The 22,700-nt window shown below is 46.4% G+C and overlaps 1 protein-coding gene across 1 annotated transcript; it reads right to left on the bottom strand.

Annotated features, from left to right (window-relative positions):
• Positions 1-155: 155 nt before the first annotated feature.
• On the bottom strand, positions 156-19,145 carry LOC100763744 (carcinoembryonic antigen-related cell adhesion molecule 3). Its single transcript, XM_035449108.1, has 7 exons — positions 19,082-19,145; positions 17,449-17,808; positions 9,147-9,500; positions 6,761-7,114; positions 5,149-5,508; positions 1,476-1,823; positions 156-439 (listed from the first exon to the last, which is right to left on the bottom strand). The coding sequence occupies exons 1-7, from the start codon at positions 19,143-19,145 to the stop codon at positions 156-158; spliced, it is 2,124 nt and encodes a 707-aa protein (XP_035304999.1).
• Between the last annotated feature and the right edge of the window lie 3,555 nt (positions 19,146-22,700).

The following is a 22,700-nucleotide window of genomic DNA, read 5'->3' as shown; positions in this document are numbered from 1 at the left end:
TCTCTCATCATGTCCTGGCCTATCTGGGGACACTCCTTTATCCCAGGATTACAGTCATGAGTCACCATTTTCATTTCACCACATCACTTTTCTCATTGCTGTACCAGATCAATAATGAAATGCCCCAAATCTGCTGTAGGATGAGCCGAGAGAGTTCACGCATACGTCACGACCAGACTGACTGGGAGACTGGTCTTTGAACTGACTGGGTTGAACACCTCACACTGATACTTTCCAGAATTCCTCCTCCTGACACGATCTATTCTGAGTTGGCACTTTGTCCGGGACAGGGTCATCCTTTTTGTGAGATTCAGAGGTCTGTTATTGAAGATCCAACGGATGGAGACTTCAGTATCACTTGAGAGGCAGGTGAGGACCACAGAGCTCTGTTCTGTAACTGTGGTGCTGTTGATTTGGATAAGTGGCTGTGTCACAGGCTCTGTGAAGCAAAAGAGGGGTGGAAATGACAATAACACTTCAGAGATCTCAAACAGCCCCTCTGTAGTCAATGGACACTTAATCAACCCTCCAGGGTGGAGACTTAATGGCTATTGCAATAGACAGATTTCTTGTGGTTTGGATCTGTTACCCATGGCCTGTGTGGCCCTGATTAATTCTCTGTGTTTCCTGGTCTCTGTTTCCCTTCACCAGTGCACTCAGTGCATGATCATTGTCTGGGCCCTGAATTAAGCTTATATATGAGCAATGGCCCGACCTTGGGATGGGGAGATGCCCAAATCCGCAGCATCTTTTACTATTTGCCTGCAGAAGAGAATTCCCTAGGCTGGACCCATAACGACAAGGAACTCCTGGAGACCTGTCACCTCTGTCGCTCCTCTTGGACAGCCTGGCCTTCCTCTGAAGTCTCCTAAGCCCATAAGAAGAGTTGGCTTAGTCCTGACACCTGTCCACTGAGATTCAGATGTAGAAGATACCCAGGTAACCTAGCTAACTGCAGCCGTCATGGCAGTATACAGTTGGTTCCACACTCTAAGGTCTTGGACAGTTAGTTAAAGCCTTGTTCCAAGTCAGCTCTGACAGGGATTCAAATTCTAGCCCTGGAGACAAGCTCTCCATGACCACCTGAAGCTGAGTCTGGAACAAAGGTCTGGATCCAGGACTTCCTGATTCTCACCTCACTATGAACAAAGCATGGTTTCCCTGATAGGCCATGACTGACTCCCATGAGGTCTTGATCAGGGCCATGTTCATGGTGAGAGCCCCAATATTCTGAGGCTAACTGACATCCTTGGGCAGAGTTACTCAATATACATCCTCTTCTGTAGGTGGTATCATGAAAGGGATTCTGGTCTGTTTTAGTATGTCTACCCAATGTGTGTCCTGCACTAAGTCCTCAAATCCCAATATGGAGAAAGAATGTAGAAAGGATTGCAATCAGTCCACAGCAATGAGTCCTGTGTGTAGAAAGGGAAATGAACCCCACCAGAGCCCAGAGGACATAAAGAATCACTTACTGTATATGTGGAGGTACACATGAGTTTCTTGCGATTCAAACTGTGTATTTAAGGTGTTGAAAATGTAGAACCCAGCGTCCTTCTGGATGGTGTTGTGAAGCAACAGGGATCCATTGGGGTACATAGTCACTCTACCGCTGTGTGTGGGTGCCAGCCAACTTTTATTGGTAGTTATCACGTTTATTGCAATTTTTTCTTTGCTGACAGTGGTTACCTCTTTGGACCAGGAAAAGGCTCGAAGGTTCTCTGGGATATTATGAACAAGTAGGAGAACACTTTGCCCTTCAACAACATGGGGTGGCATTGTCTCAATAGAGAGCTGGACATTGGTAGGAGGAAGTCTGCAGGCTAAAATGGAGGGTAGAGAAAGAGAGACAAATTCATCAATTCTGAGACCTTTGTGTTCGGTGAAAAGCTGGAGCCTGATTACTGAGAAATTTATACCATCACTCAGCTGAGGTGGGTGCAAGTGGCTGTCAAACTCAGAGGGAGGATGTAGTCAACGACCTCCATGACCTCTGTGCACCAGACTGTGTCACTTCCTGTGTGGAGATCTGTCTCCTCATGTGTTTACACACTCATGTGAGTGCCTGCTCACACTCAGAAAAGGTGGAGGTGGGGTGCTCTCCCTCATTTCTTCCTCTAGAAACCCTCCAGTCTTCCCATTTTGATCTCTTATCTCTGTTTGCAGTCAACCCCTGTCTTCACTCCAAGATGGTTTCCTGTCTTCCAGGGCACTAGAGCTGGGGTCTTATTAGAAAAACTAGTTTGATCTTTCTGGAAGGCCTGGCACAGGAACAGGCTGAGATACATGTGGGTGGATGGAAGAACGAATGCCCCGGGATTTTCATGACCAGGTATTTACGAGATTCACATGTGTGGAGCTGTGGTCACCAGTTACAATTCTCGCTTACATTAACTGTGTGTGTGTGTGTGTGTGTGTGTGTGTGTGTGTGTGTGTGTGTGTGTAGTGGGTGTGGGTGTTGTGGGTATGAGTGTGTGTGTGTGTGTGTGTGTGTGTGTGTGTGTGTGTGTGTGTGAGTGAGTGTGTGTGTGAGTGTGTGTGTGTGTGTGTGTGTGTGTGTGTGTGATGAGTGTGTGTGTGTGTGTGTGTGTGTGTGTGTGTGTGTGTGTGTGTGTGTGTGTGTGTGTGTGTGTGTGTGTGTGTGCATGAGAGTGTGTGTGTGTGTGTGTGTGTCATGAGAATGTGTGTGTCATCCTGTGTGTATGTGTGAATGCAGGCAACAGCACCTAGACTGAAGTCTTTCCTATTCTTGCACTTTAGGAGACTCCAGCCAGTCTCCGAGCTCCTTCTCCCCCTCACGCTCTCAGACAGTGTTCTTCTCTCCAGTGAAAGGAGCCACTGCAGGGGCTGCACTGTTTGCAGAGAAGTGCACAGTGGCCTCCATAGGGGCGGCCATCTGCTCTGGGCTCCCTCCGTGGAGAACAGATTTTCCTCTAGCCCTTCTCCCAATTGCTACAGACTGCCTCTCTCTGAGCTCTGCCTATCGACAGGAAGGAGCGCTTCTGAGTTCCCAGTGAGTGTTGTCAGGAATGGTGTCCAAGGCCATTCTCTGTCCTTACAACTCTTAGTAGTGCCTGGTATCCCAGTCAGGTCCTGCAGACCATGTAAAGGGCAGCAAGGCTGATGATCATCTCTGTGTCCTAGGACAACAACAGCTCACCCAGGGCTGCCCTCTGCTATGTTCTCCCAAGGTGCCCTTTATGCCATGGAATCCTAGCAGAGCCCCTAGTCTGCCTTGTGTTCTCAATGCTCTGATAAGATGAGAATTATTGCCCACAGAAAAGTGACATAGATGTTTACAAAAGCTGGAAAGGGACCAGCTGAGTAATGCCTGTGGAAAGGGGACAGAACCACTCTCAATGGAGTCACCAGTCAGGGGCATGAAACCCAGGAGAGATTCATGAGGATATGAAGCAGGAGGCGACCTGAGTCCTGAAGAGACATTGGTGGCTCCATCAACCTAGGAAGAGTTTCAGAGGGCTCCTCCATCTCCCTGTGATGGTTGAGCCATGCCATGGGTCCATGGGATGCAGCTGACACCTGTCTAGGTGAAGTCCTCATGGGATGTGCCAGGAGTCAGGGTGTGGTAATATAGGATCCTCTGGCAGAGAGGTGTGCTTAGACACACAGGCAGCAACCAGGATGACTAAGAAGGCTGTAGGTGACCTCCAGGTCTACAGGGACATGGATAAAAATAGGCTACAATTAAGCTCGTGCCTCCTGGAAATACTTTTCTAGGTTTTTACTTTGTGTCTTTCTATAGCCACCTAGTTATTACTAGAGGAAGCGCCCCTCGTGTCTGGGAGCTGTCCAGATCAGCACCTCTGTTGCCTCTTACCTGGCAGGAGAGAATTCCAGAGCTGGATCCCAGAGGACAATCACTTGCAAAAAAAAGGACTTCTTGAGCAAAGGGGCCCAGACCAGGCTGGTGAAATCCACAGAAACAACTGACCTGAACATCGGGAACTCTTGCTCCCCAGACTGATAGCTGGGAAACCAGCATGGCACTGATCCAGAACCCAAGAATATGGATTTCATTGATGAAACCTCGGAAATATGCAGGACCTCCTGTAGTATTTCAGTACTTATCCCTAGCATAGGTGTGGGTTTTGGGAGCCCATTCCACATAGAGGGATACTCCCGGAGCCAAGACTCATGGGGGTGGGCCTAGGCCCTATCCCAAAAGATACAATAGACTCTGATGACACCCTGTGGAAGGTCTCACCATCCAAGGGGATCAAAAGATTATGCAGGGTTTTAGTTGGGGGGAGTGGTAGGGGAGGACGGGAGGGAGAGGGAACTGGGATTGTCATGTAAACCATCTTGTTTCTAATTCAAATAAAAAATTCTGAAAGTTAAAAAAAAAAGGACTTTTCTCCTTTGTTGCTCCACTTGGGGATCCTGAGCTTCCTGTGAGATCTCCTAATTCCATCAGGACAGTTACTTGGCTGTCTGGGAACCTGACCAGCTACACTCTCCATCTGCTGTCTCTGAGGAAGAAATCCAGGTGACCTAAGCTTACTATAACACTCATGACAGTGCATTAGCTTGTTTCACATACCAAGAAAGCCTTTAATTAAAGGCACAAGCCTTTAATCCCAGCACTCGTGAGACACAGGCAGATGAATCTCTGTGAGTTCGAGGCCAGCCTAGTCTACAGATTGAGTTCCAGGACAGTCTTCAAAACAATACAGAGAACCCCTGTCTTGAAAAAAAAAAAAAAACCTTGTTTCCGCCAGCTCTGACAGTAAGTCAAAACCAAGAAGTAACTAAAAGCTCTCAAGTGTTATCTGGATCTAGTCAGAGACAGAAATTTGCATCCAGGGCTTCCTGGCACTCTCTGTGAGGATCCCATGACTTCATCAGCCAGGGCCTGCCTGACTCCCACAGTGTCTTTCTGGGCACATGTGCATGGTGAGGGCTCCCCTGGGTCTGAGTTTACCATGCACAGGTCCTTCAATCTACAGGAAAAGTGAGTTGAGGGTTTCTGATAGTTTACATTTGGTCTACTCCATGTGTGTCCTGCAGTAAGGGTCCAGACCCCCATGTGGGGACACAATGGGGAGAGGGAAGCAGGCACAGCCCAGTCCTGGGAGTTCAGTGTGTGAATCAGGATAAGCCAGATGGAGCCCATAGAGAATCACTTACGGTACACATGGAGTTGTACTTGTGCTTTTTCTGTTTTGAAATCTCTGCTTAATGTTTGTAGTGTGTAGACGCCTGCATCACTCTCCATGACATCCTGGAGCAGAAGGGATCCATTGGTGTACACCACTGCTCTTCCGCTGTAGGCAGGCCCCTGGGTGATGTCATTTGTGGGAATGTTCAATACTGCAACTTCAGAACTCTCCATGCTATACGTTGATTTGTACCAGGCAATGGCTCGCAGATCTTCCGGCAGATTGTGAACAAGGAAAAGAACGATGCCCCCTTTAACAGCATTCTGTGGCACTGGCTCTATCATGAGTTGGACAGAAGTGAGAGAGTTGCAGCACACAGAACTGGAGGCTGAAAGACAAAAGAAAAACAGTTATCACAAGGATCGTGTGCTTGGTGGAAAGATAGCAACCTTTATCCTAAACAGATGGATCCATCACTCAGCCTAGAGATGAGGGTGTGGGTGTTTGTAACCCACTTGGTGGATGTCAACATCATGACCTTCATTTCCTCAGTGACCCTGAATATGTCATTTCCTCTACATGGAACTCTCTTCCGGGGTGTCTGTACAGCTGCCCCTGGCTGCCCTCAGCCAAGCTCTGCACACTGAGGTTGAGATTATGCCCCCTCTGAACTTTTTCTCCACAGACCCCACATCCTCATTCTATAGCTTTTTTTCAATTTCTTGTGTGGCTCCACTCAACCCCCGACTTCAAATCTACATGCTCTTGCTTCTCTGCCCTGAATCCACAAGTCTAGGACTGGATAAGGGCCAGAAGTCTGATGTTCTTGGCATCCTCAGCTGTTCTTGAAAAGACTTAGATACTAGGATGGCTGGTTTTATGTCGTTGTCACACAAGCTACAGTCTATTTGAAAGAAGGGAACTCAATTAAACGTGCCACCATACTGGTGGTCTGTGGGCAAATATATGGTCCAATGTTTTAAATTGGTGATTGACGTGGGAGGGTCCAGGCCAGTGAACACAGTTCTGTTCCTATCCTAAGGGATCCAGGGTGACATAAGAGACAAGGCTGAACAAGCAATGAACAACAAACTAATGAGCATCACTCCTCCACCGTCTCTGCACCAGGTCCTAGATTTTATTTATGAAACTCGTGTTTAGAGAAAACAAATGCCTCAGTTTGACGTGGACAGCCAAAAGCCATTGCTCCCATTCAGCACTAAGAGGCATTGATCGTCTACCCCTTGCAAAATGCCCCCTATGTTAGCTAGTAACTGAGCCTAGGACAGTTGAGTGTGGCCAAAGCTTCCTGGTGACTGCCTCTCTGTTAAGATGCCATGGATTCCTTAATCAGCTCCTGCCTGATGCCTACATGGTCTTTCTTACTGAAACGTGTATTGAGATGCCCATGAGACTGAGCATGATCTGACATCTTAGGCTGAGTGACTTTGCTACAAGGACTTTCTTGATACAGGAGGATTCAGATGATGTAAGATGATCTATCACCATTTGTCTCCATCATGTGTGTCCACCACTAAGTGCTCACACACCAACATGGTGACACTATGCACGGGCCAGAAAAGACACTGCTGTGTGACTAAATACCACAGAACACTGAGTGATCACGGAGAATCACTTACTGTCCACCAGGAGTTTCACATGGACTAATCCAACTTTCAGATCAGTGGTCACAGTTTGGAGGGTGTAGAATCCAGCGTCATTCCTGGTGACATTCTGGAGCAGCAGGGATCCATTACTGTACATTGTCTCTCCGCCACTGTGTGCAGGGCCCAGCACACTTGATTTTGAGGCAATTTTGCGTCGGGCAACCTCCTGATTCTTGAATGCAACCGCACCTTTGTACCAGAAGATGGCTCGAGTATCCTTTGGGAGATTGTGAACCACTAACAGAGCACTTCCGCCTTCAGCAACGCTGGGTGGAACTGATTCAATTGTGGTGTGGGCAGAGGCGGGATGGTTCACACAACGGGAGGCTAGAAAGGAAGAAAGATCCATTAGTAGTAGGGCTTTTGTATTTGCCTATGTTGGGGCCCTGTGTCCTGAGCAGGTGTGCATTGCCCAGCCAAATCTAATCCAGTAGATTCAACGTGTGTTTTACTCATAGTAGAGATTTGGGTTTGTAATTGAGCCATATCATGAGCCAAGTAACAAGTGTTTTGGTTTCTTTAACATAAACATCCCCTGAGAAAATATCTCAATAAAAAACCTTGTTTGACAACTGCAAAATACACTCAGATTCAAACTGCCTCTGTGTTTGTTTCTGTTTGTCACCACTGAATACTTACCCACCTATTCTTCGAGGACCCTGGTCCCAGGGACTCCCATACTACCAGGCTGGGGTAGTCCGTGGCAGTCTCCCTATAAGCTAAACCTCCTACATGGCAGAAGCCCATCAGAGAGCCACGTGGATCACGGGTGGGTTCTTGTCCAAGGCAATTAGCCCTCCTGTCCTAGGCATTGCTTGGTGATTCTCTTTCCAAATCTCTTTACATTTCAGTCCTCCAGACCACAGAGTGAGCAAGGGGCCAATAATCATCCCTGTGACCCAAAGTTCAACACCCCACCCCAGGGCTGACCTCTGCTGTTGTCTGGCCTTGGCTCTGTGGTACCAAAAAGGGGGACACTCTCATCCCTATGCATTCTCTGTGACACAGAAATTCTGCTGTGAACCCAGTTGTCCTTGTGTCCTCAACTCTCTGGTAAGGTGGAAATTGCTCTCATTCAGTAGGTAGCAGATGTCTGTGACAGCTAGAAAGGGACCACCTGAGTGATGGCAGGGAAGGACACTTACTGCTTATCACTAGGGTGACCATTCAAAGTCAGATCCAGGACAGACATGCAGGAAGAGTTCTATCAGGAGATCCATGTCCTGTGTTGAGGAGGTCACCTGTGACCTGGAAAGGTGTGGTGTCACCCTGCTGTTGAGGGTTTCAAATGGAAACCTGAATTCCACCTTCTTTTTTGGCTGAGGTAGGGTGCACCCTGCCATTTTAGGGACAACTCTATCCTTTGCTTGGTAATTTCCCTGTGGTCACCCTTTTTTTCTCTATGCTAGAAGGAAGGAGGCTGAACATGGCCCACAAGCATGATATTTTCTCAGACAAATGAAGAACCAGTATTCAGATTGGCCTGTGAGAGGGACCTCCATGTCTATTGCGACAGAAAGGGAAATCACATACATTTCCTTCGTCTTCTCCAGGAAACCAGCACCTCAGGGTTTGGCTGTGAGCTAATATCACCCCCTGGTGATCAATAGGATGACTATAGAGCATGTCTGGGAGATGTAAAGACCACCATAGCTAGTTACTATTTGAATGCATGAGACAAATTCCCTGGGGTGGACCCCAGAGGACAAGCACATACCAGGTGGATCTGTGTTCTCTGTTCTTCACCTTGAGGACTCTGATCAACCTGGGAAATCTCATAAGTCCATCAGAAGAATTGGCTGATGACTAGGGAACCTGTCTAGCTCTGCCCTCCTTGCTGAGTCTCAGAAGGAGGCGCCCAGGTAACCCAGCTTGAATGTGTCTCTCAGATCAGTGCACTAGCTGGTTTCACATGCTGTGAAATATGGACACCAAAACACTGCTGTTCCCTCTCAGCTCCATAAGGAAGTAAGAGTCCAAACTTGGCAATGTCACTGTAATCAAGCCTGGGAGAGAGGGCTGGAGCCAGGGATTCCTGGTGTGCACCTCTGAGGATTCCAGGATATGCCTGACGCCAACACCAAAGACACCAAAGACAGAGTCTAATGCACTTGCACTGACTTACCCTTTACACACACACACACACACACACACACACACACACACACACACACACTCTGAAGGTTGAGTCAGGGTAGGAGTATAATCTATGGCCATTTGTCTCTAGTATGTGTGTCCTGCACTAAATGCTCAAACACCAACATGGGACACAGTACAGAATGAAGGTATGCACAGGTCAGACAGGTGAATCCCATGTGTACACACAACCCATGACTGAATGATCACAAAAATCACTTACTATCCAACTGGAGTTGCACACGTAATACTTCAGTTTTCAGATCTGTGGTCAGAGTTCGTAGCGTGTAGAATCCAGTGTCATTCCAGGTGACATTCTGGAGCAACAGGGATCCATTGCTGTACACTATCTCTCTACCACTGTGACCAGAGCCAAACACAGTTGTATTTATGCTTATTCGGTGCCCGGCAACCTCCTTGTTCCTGGACACAATCGCTCCTTTGTACCAGAAAAAGGCTTCAAGATTCTCCGGGAGATTGTGAACCACTAGAAGAACGCTTTCTCCTTCTGCAACGCTGGGTGGTACTGATTCAATCATTGGCTGGGCACAGGCGGATGGGCACTCACAATGGGAGGCTAGAAGGGAAGACAGAGAGATCGATCAACAGTTGGACCTTCGTATTTGGCTAAGGTGAGGCCCTGTGTCCTGAGAAAGTGTGCCCATAGCTTAGCTTAGCTCCATAAGGAAGTAAGAGTCCTTATGAGTTGGTGTCTTCCTGTCATTTACTGGGTTCCATGTCCTCAGTGTCCCTAAACTTGTCATTTCCTATGTATGGTGCTCTCTGCTCAGGTGTAAATATGTCCCTGCTCACAGACCCTCAAACCCCTGCTCACATTCAGTGTAGACTGGTGTGGGGAGATGACTTCCTGGCTTCTTTCCCTCTAGACCATGACACCTGACTAGTTGACTTTTTGTTATGTTCTTTACTTTTGTGGTTCCAGTCAGCACCTGACTTCACCTTTCAACATTTCTTTACTTTAGTACACTGGGATATGGAATTGTGAGAACCTGGATTTGTCTTACGTTTTAAAAAAAAATGGTGCCTGGAAAATGTAGTGATATCTTGAGGGGTGATGAGGACATAAAGAAGCAGGAAGGTTGTGTAGGGGGAAGAATAGAGGGGAGTAAAATAAGAGATGCCATCAAAGAGGGAGCCAGTATAGGTTTAAAGCGAAATCAGGGACTAGGGAAATGTCCAGAGATCTACAAGGATGACACCAACTAACCATCTAAGCAACAGTGGAGAGGCTACCTTAAATGCCCTCCCCTGATAATGAGATTGATGACTGACTTATATACCATCCTAGAGCCTTCATCCAGTAGCTGATGGAAGTAGAAGCAGATACCACAGCTAAAAACTGAACTGAACTGGAATCCAGAGAAAGAGTGATGAGCAAAGGGGTCAAGACCAGTCTGGTGAAACTCACAGAAACAGCTGACCTGAACAAGAGGGAGCTCTTGGCCACCAGACAGATCAGTGAGAAACCAACATGGTTCTGATCCAGACCCCATAAATGTGGGTATCAGTGATGAGGCCTCAGAAATATATGGGGCCTCTTGTAGTAGATCAGTACTTATCCCTAGCTTAGGAATGGACTTTTGGAGCCCAGTTCACATAGAGGGATACTCCCTCAGCCTAGACACTTAGGGTGTCTAGGGGGGTTGGCCTAGGCCCTATCCCAAAGGATATGACAGACTCTGAAGACCCCCCCATGGAAGACCTCACTCTCCCTGGGGAGCAGAAATGGTATGCCACAGGTGGGGTGTTAGTGGGGTCAGGGGAGGAGGGGAGGGAGATGGAACTGGGATTGACATGTAACACAATTTTGTTTCTAATTTAAATTAAAAAATCAGAGGATGGAGTCTGCCACTAGCTAACCATGGAGGTCAGGAGGTCTGTACAGACAGACAGGAAGTGAGATGGTTGGGCAGAGACAGGAAGTGAGGTGGCTGGGTGGAGACAGGATATAAGTGGGAAGAAATAGGAAGTTGCTTTTTTCCTACTGGGAAGCTAGTGAGGTAAAGGTGACTTTGGCCTGCTCCTTGTCTATAATCTCTCAGCCGTTTCCTCTATGTTTGACTCCTGGTTTTTATTATTTAGACCAATTAATAAAGGCATTTACCAATCTTACCAAAGCAATCTACAGATTCAAGCTGGTGGAACAATCCTAATATCTAAAAACTTAGACTTCAAACTAAAATCAGTCAAAAGAGATGAAAAAGGGAATTTCACATTCATCACAGGAAAAGTCCCTCAAGATAAAGTCTCAATTCTGAATATCTAGGCCCCAAATACAAAGACTTCCACATTTGTAAAAGAAACATAACTAAAGCTCAAATCACACATTAAACACCACACACTTATTGTAGGAGATTTCAACACCCCACTCTCAGCACTAGACAGGACCAACAGTCAGAAACTTAACAAAGAAACAAAGAAACTCATGACCCATTTGGATAAACAGACATCTATAGAACATTCCTTCCAAACACAAAAGAATATACCTTCTTCTCAGCACCACAAGGAATCTTCTCTGAAATCAACCACATATTCAGCAACATAGAGAATGTCAACAGATACAAAAAACTCAGATCACCATGGTTTAAAATTAGAATTCAACAACAACAAAAATTGCAAAAAAAAAAAAAAAACCTACAAACTCATAGAAATTGAACAGAGTGCAATTGCACCATTCCTGGATCAAGGAAGAAATAAAAAAAGAAATTAAAGACTTCCTAGAATTGAATGAGAATGAAGACACAACATACCCAAACTTAAGGGACACTTTGAAAGCAGTGCTAAGAGGAAAATTCATAGCACTAGGATCCCACTTGAAGAAACCGGAGAATAGTCACACTAGAGAATTAACAGCACTACTGAAAGCTCTAGAACAAAAAGAAGCAAACTCACCCTGGAGGAGTAGACACCAGGAAACAATCAAATTGGGGGCTAAAATCAATAAAGTGGAAAAAAAGAAGATAATACAACGAATCAATAAAACCAAGAGTTGATTCTTTGAGAAAATAAAATAGACAAGCCTTTATCCAAACTAACCAAAAGGCAGAGAGAGAGAGCATGCTAATTAAGAAAATCAGAAATGAAAAGGGGGACATAACAACGGACACTAAGGAAATCCAGAGAATCATCAGGTAATATTTTTGAAAACCTGTACTCCACAAAATTTGAAATATTAAAGGAAATGGACAATTTCCTGGACAGATATCAATTACTAAAATTAAATCAAGAACAGATAAGCAATTTAAATACACCCATAGCCCCTAATGAAATAGAAGCAGGCATCAAAAGTCTCCCAACCAAAAAAAGCCCAGGGGCAGATGGTTTCAGTGCAAAATTCTAGCAGAAATTCAAACAAAAGCTAATACCAGTAATCCATAATTGGCTCCACACAATAAATGCAGAAGGGTCATTGCCAAACTCTTTTATGAGGCTACAATTACCTTGGTACCCAAGTCACACAAAGACAAACTAGGAAAGAGAACTACAAAGCAATATCCCTCATGAACATTGATGCAAAAATACTCAATAAAATACTGGCAAATCTAATCCAAGAACATATCAGAGAAATCATTCACCATGATCAAGTAGGCTTCATCCCAGGGATGCAAGGATGGTTCAACATACAAAAATGTATCAATGTAATCCACCATATAAACAAACTGAAAAAGAAAAACCACATGATCATCTCACTAGACGCTGAAAAAGCCTTTGACAAAATCCAACACACCTTTATGATAAATGTCTTGGAGAGATCATGGATAACAGGAACATACCTGAAAATAATAAAAGCAATATGCAGTAAACCAAAAGCCAGCATCAAACCAAATGGAGAGAAACTCAACGTGATTCCTCTAAAATCAGCAACAAGACAAGGCTGTCCACTCTCTCCATACCTCTTCAATATTGTACTTGAAGTTCTAGCTAGAGCAATAAGACAACCAAAGGAGATCAAGGAGATACAAATCGGAAAAGATGAAGTCAAACTCATTATTTGCAGATTATATGATAGTTTACATAAGTGACCCAAAAAACTCTATCAGGGAACTCCTACAGCTGATAAACACCTTCACCAAAGTGGCAGGATACAAGATTAACTCAAAAAATCAGTAGCCCTACTATATACGGATGACACATTGATGGAGAAAGAAATCAGAGAAACACCACCCTTTACAATAGCCACAAAAAAAATATAATACCTTAGGGTAACACTAACCAAACAAATGAAAGACCTATATTGCAAGAACTTTGAGTCTTTAAAGAAAGAAAATTAAAGAAGATACCAGAAAATGGGAAGATCTCCCATGCTCTTGGATAGGTAGGATCAACATAGTAAAAAAATGGCAATCTTTCCAAAAAGCAATCTACAGATTCAATGCAATCACCATCAAAATACTAGTACAATTGTTCACAGATCATGAAAGAACAATTCTCAATTTCATATGGAAAAACAAAAGACCCAGGATAGCCAAAACAACCCTGTACAATAAAAGAACTTTTGGAGGCATCACCTTCCCAGACTTCAAACTCTATTATAGAGCTATAGTGCTGAAAACAACTTGGTATGGACATAAAAATGGACAGGTAGACCAATGGAATCAAATTGAAGACCCTGTTATTAACCCACACCCCTATGAATACCTGATTTTTGACAAAGAAGCTGAAACTGTACAATGGAAAAAATAAAGTATCTCCAACAAATGGTGCTGGCATAACTGGATCCTGGCATGTAGAAGACTGCAGATAGATCCATAACTATCTCCAAGCCCAAAACTTAAGTCCAAATGGATCAAAGACTTCAACATAAATCCAGCCACACTGAACCTCTTAGAAGAGAAAGTAGAAAGTACTCTTGAAGGAATTGGTACAGGAGATGCTTCCTGAACATAACACCAGTAGCACCGACACTGAGATGGACAATTAATAAATGGGACCTCCTGAAACTGAGAAGCTTCTGTAAGGCAAAGGACACAGTCATTAAGACAAAAATGGCAGCCAACAGACTGGGAAAAGATCTTCACCAACCCCACATCTGACAGAAGGCTGATCTCCAAAATAATACAAAGAACTCAAGAAGCTAGTCTCCAAAACACCAAACAATACAATTAAAAAGTGGGGTACAGAACTAAATAGAGAATTCTCAATAGAGGAATCTAAAATGGCTGAAAGACATGTAAGAAAGTGTTCAACATCCTTAGCCATGAGGGAAATGCAAATCAAAACAAACCTGAGATACCACCTTACTCCTGTCAGAATGGCTAAAATCAAAAACACCAATGACAGCTTATGCAGGATAGGTTGTGGAGAAAGGGGAACACTCCTCCACTGCTGGTGGGAGTGTCAACTTATACAGCCATTTTGGAAATCAGTATGGTGACTCCTCAGGAAAATGGGAATGAGTCTAACACAAGATACAGCAATTCCACTCTTAGGCATATACCCAAAAGAAGCACATTCATGAAACAAGGACATATGCTCAACCATGTTCACAGAAGCACTATTTGTAATAGCCAGAACCTGGGAGCAGCCTAGATATCCCTCAACCAAAGAATGGATAGAGAAAATGTGGTACATTTATACAATGGAGTACTACTCAGCAGGAAAAAGAATGGGATCTTGAAATGTGCAGGCCAATGGATGGAACTAGAAGAAACCATTCTGAGTGAGGTAACCCAATCACAAAAGACAATCATGGTATGTACTCACTCATATGTGGATTTTAGACATAAAGGATTACCAGCCTGCAATCCACACTGCCAGAGAAGCTAATAAACAAGGAGGACCCTAAGAGAGACATACATGGTCCCCTGGAAAAGGAGAAAGAGACAAGATCTCCTGAGCAAATTGGAAGCATGGGAATGAGAAGGGGAGAAGAGGAGGGGTGAGGAGACATGAGGGAGCAGAAAGGTTGAGTCAGGGGAAGAATAGAAGAAAACAAGAATGGAGATACCATAATAGAGGGAGACATTTTAGGTTTACAGAGAAATCAGGCACTGGGGAAATGTCTGGAGGTCTACAAAGATGACACCAACTGGCAGTCTAATCAATAGTGGAAAGGCTACCTTAAATGCCCTTCTCCGATAATGAGATTGATGAGTACCTTTTATGCCATCCAAGAGCCTTCATCCAATGGCTGATGAAAGCAGAAACAGACACCTACAGCTAAACACTGAACTGAGTTCCTGGAACCCAGCAGCAGAGAGGGATGAGTGAAAAGCAAAGGGGTCAAGACCAGGCTGGTGAAACCCACAGATACAGCTGACCGAAACTACGGAGAACTCATGGACTCCAGACTGATGGCTGGGAGGCCAGCTTGAGACTGATCCGGACCCCTGAATGTGGGTGTCAGTGAGGAGGCCTCAGCAATCTATGGGGTCCTTGGCAGTAGATCAGTATTTATCCCTGAACTTTGGGATGCTCTCTCAGCTCGGACACATGGGAGAATGTCTAGATCCTGCCCTGGATGATATGACAGACTTTGGGGATCCCCCATGTATGGCCTCACCCTCCCCGGGGACCAGAAGGGGATGTGATGGGGGATTGGTGCTGGTCGGGGAGGAATGGAGGTAGAGGGAGCTGGGATTGATGTGTGAAGCAGGTTTGTTTCTAATTTAAATAAAAATAAATTTAAAAAAAAGAATGTCCCCTCCCCTGTGTCTTCTCCCCTACAAAAGCAGAATCTCCTCTAAGTCCTTATCCCCCTTAGAGGACTCCAAACTGTAGATCAGTCCTCTTCTATACTACACTGTCAACTTGAGATGACTTCATCTGTGAGCAGGCGTCCCTGAGTCACTGACCCATTGCAGAGGGATACAAGCGTGCATCCCTAGTCTCTGTGGCCTTATACACCCTCCTTCTGTGGCACATCTGCTCCCAAGCTCTGCTACCCTTCCCCCAAATGAGCTGAGACTCCTTCCAGGCAGGAGCATCTCCATGTGCTGTGGGGGTCTCTGTTCCAAACTCTGCTCGGTCCCCTTACTCTCAGGGCCTCCCCTTATCCCTCTCCACGTCTCTCTTTATGCTCCACTTCCAGACCACACAGTGATCAAAAGGGCTGATGAGCTTCCCTGCATCCAGAGACAACAGAAGCTCACCCTGGGGCTGCCCTCGGCTGTGTCCTCTCCCTGGGTCTGTCAGCGCCATAGTGGGAGCCTCTGTGTTCCCTGTGGGACACAGAAACCCAGCTGGGCACCCATTCGGCCCTGTTTTTCTCAGTGCTCTAAAAAGATGGAAGATCCTCTTAGCAGGAAGGTGGCAGAGATGCTCACGAGGCTTCAAATGGACCGGCTGAGGGGTGCCTGGGGAGCGGGACAGACCTGCTCGCACTGCAGTTATCAGTCAATGTTCTCATCCAGGATGAAGCCCCAGTAGCAGATGCGTCAGGAGCCCCACGGCTGGGGTGTGAGGGATGAGATGACCTGAGCCCTGTGAATAACGCTCTGGACCCCATCATCCCATGCAGACTTTGAGGATGATGCTCCCAATTCCTTTGCTTACGGAGCTGTACGATGAGTCTGCCCATGTGCTCCCTGGCCTCTGGGATGACTTGGACCTCTGTCTGGGTGTTTCGCCTTGACTACCCCCATGTTTCCCTAAGGAAATACATACATTCTGGAACTGGAAATAATCCCCTGGCAGTACAAAAGACTCAGGGAGCAATGAGTAGGTCTGAGAAGACTGTGTCACTGATTAGGGAAATACTTTTTCTGAGTGTCGACTGTGTGTCCCAACGCTGCCCCTGGTGACCAATGTGGGAACTGCAGCTCACATATGGGAAGCTGTCCAGATTAGAAGAGCCTGAAGCCATTTGTTTGTCAAGAGCAGAGAATTCTCTGAGCTGGCCCACAGAGAACAAGCACTTCTCAGGAGAACATGTGTCTTCTCTCCATGCCTTCATGACCCTGGGTTTCTTGTGAAGTCTCAAATGGCCCTCAGTTGTTCTCAATGCTGAGTCTCGGGAGAAGATGTCCAGGGGACCTAGCCTAAGTGCATCTCTCGTGACAGTGCACTGGCTGGTTCCACATGGTACAAGGCTTTGACCACTAGAAAGAACTATTCCTGACCATAAGGAAGTCAAAATCCAAACTTTGAAATTGCTTCTCTGGACACCAATAGTTGACTCTGGGACAGAGGTCTGGAGCCAGAGCATCCTGGTGCTCACATCTCTCTGAAGATCCCATGTTTTCCTCAACCAGACCCAACATTGATTCCCTCAGGGTCTTTCTCAAGAACACTTTCCTGGTGAGAATCCTGAGAATCTAGACAGAGGCAGATCACCTTGGCTGAGTTACCCCCCATGCACCCACCTGGGTATAAGGTGAATTCAAATGAAGGATTCTTATCCACTACGGTTATTTTCCACCATGTGTGTCCTGCACTAAATTCTCAGACCACAACATGGAGACACAATGCAGAGGAGAGGTTTGCACATACCAGGGCTGGCGCTTCTGGGTGTGTCCAGTGGAATGAACCCCACCCAGCACGAGAATTCACAAAGAAGTACTTACAGTACACATGAAGGTACATGGATGTTTTTGATAGAATTTCTCTTGGGCCACTTAAGATTCCTAGGGTATAGACTCCTGTGTCAGCCTGGGTGACATTGCGAATCCACAGGGATCCATTGCGGTACATTGTCTCTCTGCCACTGTATAGATTCCCGAGTGCACGGACTTCGTTGCCCAGTGCATAAAATGCAATTCCATTGTCTATTATTGCCTCGCCTTTGAACCAGGCTAAGGTTAAAATATAGGATGGCAGGTCATGGACAAGGAAAAGAACGTCTTCTCCTTCGACCACTCTGTGTGGCACTGATTCAATGGTGACTTGGGCAATGGCGGGTGGATACCAGCATGTTAAAAGTGAGGCTAGAAGGAAAGAGAGGGAAAGGCATGAGTATTGAGCAGGTGTGATCTCAACTCATCTTAGGTGTTTGGCTAGCGCTGTGCCCACCCTCCTTGATGGAGGTGAGCAACACAAACTCCATTTCTCAGAGCCTCTGACTGGGTCTTTGCCTCTTTATGGAACAATCTTCTCACTTGTCTGCCTGACCTCAGTGTCTCCATTTCCCTCGTCACAGAAAGAGTACTTGGTGTGAGGAAGCCACTCTCACCTCCTTCTCTGGAGGATCCCCACTTAGACTTTTTTCTCTGTACCCTTTGTGTGATCGGTCAACCCCTGACATCAGTTTCTGGGTACACCACTTCCAGTCTGATAGAACCAGGGTTTTGTGAGTAGGGGTGTTAGTGTGACCTTTTAGGACGATTCAGTTCCTTAAAAAGTCTCAGAAATCAATGGAGAAGGAAAAACCGCAAGAAGCTGGGCAGTGGTAGCAAATGCCTCCAAGCCCAGCACTCTATATGCAGAGGCAGGTGATTCTCAGAGGGTGAGGCCAGCCTGGTCCACACAGTGAGTTCTAGGACAACCAGGAATATGCAGAGAAATTGGGGTGAGGGAGAAAACAAAAGGGAAGGATGGAGAAGGAAGGAAGGAGACAGAAAAAAAGAGAGGGTGAGAGGGTGAGAGGGAGGAAGGGAGGGACTGAAAGATGGAAGGAGGGAGGAAGGAAAAAAGATGTGTCCTTGGGTTTATCTACAGAATTCCCATTGTAGCTAAGGACAATATTCACACTCAAGAGTGATACACATTTTTACATTCACATATATGATGTATGTACATATTTCTGAAGGCGTGTGTCTCATTGGGCACATAAACACATCCATGTCACAGCATCTGTGTGTGGGGGGGGGAGAGGCTGAAAGAGTCTGTTCTCAACATCTACCCTGTGAGAGATGAGGGCTGAATTCACGTTGTCAGGACTCACAACACTGAACCGTCTCTGTGGTCCACTCCTGTTGAGATCTGGAGTCACCCTGTCATGACTGGGGACATCAGGCTTCAGAACACGGCAGCCAATGTGGCTCACTTTGAATTGGAAATGTTGGGGCTGTTCCCTCCCCTCACCACCTCCTGTTGGCTGAGAGCTTCAGGGTGCTGAGCCTCTCTCCCTCACTGTACCATCTGTGCCATAACCTCCAACAGAAACCTCAAGTCTCCTCTCCACACCCTGACCCCTTTTGAAGTCTCCAGCATGCTTCTGAGTTCCCCTCCATCACACATTTAGAGAGTGGGTACACTTACCTGTGAGCAGGAGCCCCTGCCAGAGGGTGCAGCCCTTGCAGGGAATCATAGAGTACTTATCCATCTCGCCTCTCACTGTGTCCTCCTCCCTTGAGGAGGACTTCAGCTCCAACGTGGTGCCCAGGCTCTACAGTCTTCCTCCTTCTAGGATTTGCAGTCTCCCAGGCTGGAGCACTTCCCAGAATTCAATGGGCTCTGGGTGGTGGGGTCTGTGTCCAAGGCTCTGTCCCCTCCACTCTCAATGCTGTCCCCATATCCCTCTCAACCTCCTTTTATATTTCTCCTCCTAGCAACACATTGAGAAACAAGGCTTATAAACATCCCCATGCCCTCAGAGAACAATGGCTCATCCCAGGGAGGACACCTGCTGTATCCTTGCCTTGGGTCTGTCAACACCCAAGGGGGAGCCTCCATCCTGTCAATGTGTCTTCGTCACACAAGGACCCAGCTGAGCATCCAGTCTGCCCTGCATCCTCAGTGCTGTGGGAAGGTGGCATTTACTCCTAGTAGCAAGGGGTCAGTGTCTGAGGACTACAAAGGGACCAGCTGAGTGATGAGTAGGGTTGAAAATATATCTTGTATCACTAATGTCACCAGTCAAATTCCTGAACCTGGAGAATAGCCCAGGAGCAATTGTGTGAGGAGTTTCATATCTACGGTGCTGGGACAGAGGTGACCTGTGTATCCTGGAAAGGACTGTGGGCTCTCTCTTTCTATGGAGGTTTTCAAGGCAACCTTCAGCATTATGTGTTGGCTGAGCCTAAGTCCTCCCTGGCATTCCTGGGTCACTTTTGCTCTTTGCCTCGGTGATTCCTGGTGATAATCCTGTCTTCCTCAAGGAGGGAGGGGACCTTCAGGTTCCCCATTCATAAAGATTTTCTCAGACACATGAGGCAGCTCAGGGAAACAATTTCCAGAGGCTTGAGCTTGTGTACTGATATCGCCCTCTGGGGATCACTGGAAGAACTGCAATCTCATGCCCAGGACTGCAGGAGGCATGGTCAACAAGTCCAATGTACACTGCCTGATACCATCAGCATAGGTGGGATGTAGCATCTATGATCCTGCTCCCTATGCTCTTCAGAACTCCTAATTCCATCTAGTGTAGGGTAGGTCTAAGCACGGTTTCAGATTTTTCCTGGGAAACCCTGACTATAGTTGAAATAGTGTGCATCCAGAGGTTAGGAATTCTCAGCAGAAATTTTCAGAGAAAAGTCGTTGGGAGTTTCTCTCCAGAGTCAAAGGACAGGAGACAAGTGTATTGTGGCATCTGCACTTTCTGAACCATCACGGATGTCTACGTCCTTCCTTCTCTTTGCCCACAAGGTGATGAAGGGTCTTCTCTTGAGTACAAAGAACATTGATTCAAGTAGATGTGTCTTCTGCCCTTTCCCATACCCTGTCCTATTTTCTTTTCTTTTTTTAATATTTTATTTATTTATTTATTATGTATACAACATTCTGCTTCCATGTATATCTGCCCACCAGAAGAGGGCACCAGATCTCATAATGGATGTTTGTGAGCCACCATGTGGTTGCTGGGAATTGAACTCAGAACCTCTGGAAGAGCAGCCAGTGATCTTAACCTCTGAGCCATCTCTCCAGCCCCCTATTTTCTTTTCTTGGGCCATGATAAAACAACAGCAGTTTAGTCCATTTCCTTTCTAACCTGTGTCATCGTGTAGCACTAACGGAAGTCATGGCAGTACACATGCTGCTTGATGCTCCCTCTCTAGCTCATGCTTAACTAGCTTCCTTGTGAAACCTAAGAGTTTGTGGCATAAAGAAACATGAGCACGGTTCAAGGCTCTGGATGTTCCTTCTGGGACATGGGGATCGTGAAAGCACATGGTGGGGGCAGGAAGGCATGAGTTAGCAATCTAGATACACATGCTGAAATCACAGTCCCTCTTCCTAGGGGAAAGCCCCTCTCACAGACAAGGCCACTAGGGAAAAAATCAGATGTAAGAAGAGCAAGCGATGGAGCCAGACTCTCATGAGATGATTGGCATTTGTTTGTGCTCATAGACACAGGCTTGGAATTAACCTCTGTGTCTATCCATGAAAGCAAGGCTTCACCCTACAGCTCCGTGATGATATCTCAAGGGTTGACTTCTCAAGGCCCGTCATTTTCTTCACTTTGGTCCTGTCAAGGCCAATGGCAGAGATCTGGAATGGGAGATATAGGATCCGCTATTTTTAATAACTATGTTGAGGATAAAAAGCTCTTGGGAGGATGACTGTGGCTTCCCATTGATGAGCCAAGAGTACTGTGCAGGTGGGTGAGAGGCTTCATGGAAGGAGGTTTGACCCTGTATGGAAATGAATATTTGAGGGGGATATGATTCCGACATCTGGACCAGCTGGAGAAAACTGTACATCTACACATGGTGTCAGCAGAGGGAAGCAGAGATCCTGGTCTGTAGAAGGTGATGGTATCTCTTTGAGCTCTGCTATTACCTTAGATGAACAGGTCATACCCAGAGCTGGGATGCGGATTATATAGAGGAGTACTTGTCTCCAGTATAAGGCACAAACGTCCCCACTATTCACTCCTGTGCACTGAGCCTGAGTCTGAGATGTCCCCGGTCTCCATCACCCTGAGCCTGTATAGGAAGGACAAGTCCCTCCAGCCCATTATAGGTCAATGCAGCACAGCCTGTCTGCTATCCTTGGGCTAGGCCAGGATGCCCTGGCCAGCCTAGGTATATGTATGGTGGGTCTGTGTCACCAACCCAAGAGGGACCAAGTATCCTGGCTCTGCATTTAAGTAGGAATGGCCATGATGAAACAGAAACTACTCGTAGGTAATGTTCAGAGTGAATGAGTCACTTCGGATGGCACAAAGTGGGGTCCAAGTTTCACACTCATAGGTTCCTATGTCAGTTACAACAACGAGGGAGAATCCTTTTTGCCCTTTTACAGCTTCAGCCTGTCACCTTTTGAGAGGCTTTGACCATTTATCCTCCAGAGGGAGGTTGTGTTATGACTCTCAGATTCATGCTTTAAGGACCAATGTTCTTTGTGGTTTGGGCCTTGGGTAACAGTCCTAAGCAGACAACAGAGAGAAGATGCTCCCTGTGGGAGCTCTGATGCTTGCAAAGGTCTCCTTCAAGCACTGTTGTTCTCTGTCAATCCCACCCCAAATCCAGCCCCTTGGAGAATCATGCAGAAGGTGACTCATGGCAGCTGCAGGAGGACCTGAGTGCTCAGAGATGGTGGGGTCTCCTGTGCTGTGTGGAGAAACAGTCTTCGTCATGTGTGAGCTGAGCTGCAGACAGATGTCCATTGCCTCTCCTGGTCTTCATTGAAGCATTGCCTGCAGGAAGCACAGGGTGCTCTGTTTCTCCAGCTGCACTGGCCTCCACTGCACAAACTGAGCCAGTGTCCTCCAAGGTTTGCTGTTCAAGGCTGTGCTACAGATAGGACACAATGACACTTCCCATTGAGCTTCCCTGAGAAGCACCCACAGCCTGTCCCTGGGACTTGATATTTGTACAGAAATCTCACACTTGAGGTCAGGAGCATGACTGGTACTCAGCTCACTGCTCATGCTGGACCGTTACATGGGCCAATCTTGCCACGTGTTTGATGGTGACTGACATGAGACATAGGGACC

Source organism: Cricetulus griseus, chromosome 9, assembly GCF_003668045.3.
Source record: "Cricetulus griseus strain 17A/GY chromosome 9, alternate assembly CriGri-PICRH-1.0, whole genome shotgun sequence".
In the NCBI taxonomy this organism is placed as follows: domain Eukaryota; kingdom Metazoa; phylum Chordata; class Mammalia; order Rodentia; family Cricetidae; genus Cricetulus; species Cricetulus griseus.
This window is presented reverse-complemented; position numbering and strand designations above follow the sequence as displayed.

Excerpts from the sequence above, each read along its gene's own strand:
- LOC100763744 (XM_035449108.1), bottom strand. The coding sequence starts at position 19,145 with ATGGATAAGTACTCTATGATTCCCTGCAAGGGCTGCACCCTCTGGCAG. Across the intron at positions 17,809-19,081 it reads GCAGGGGCTCCTGCTCACAG|CCTCACTTTTAACATGCTGG; the intron begins GTAAGTGTACCC and ends CTTTCCTTCTAG. Across the intron at positions 5,509-6,760 it reads TGTGAAACTCCTGGTGGACA|CCTCCAGTTCTGTGTGCTGC; the intron begins GTAAGTGATTCT and ends TTTGTCTTTCAG.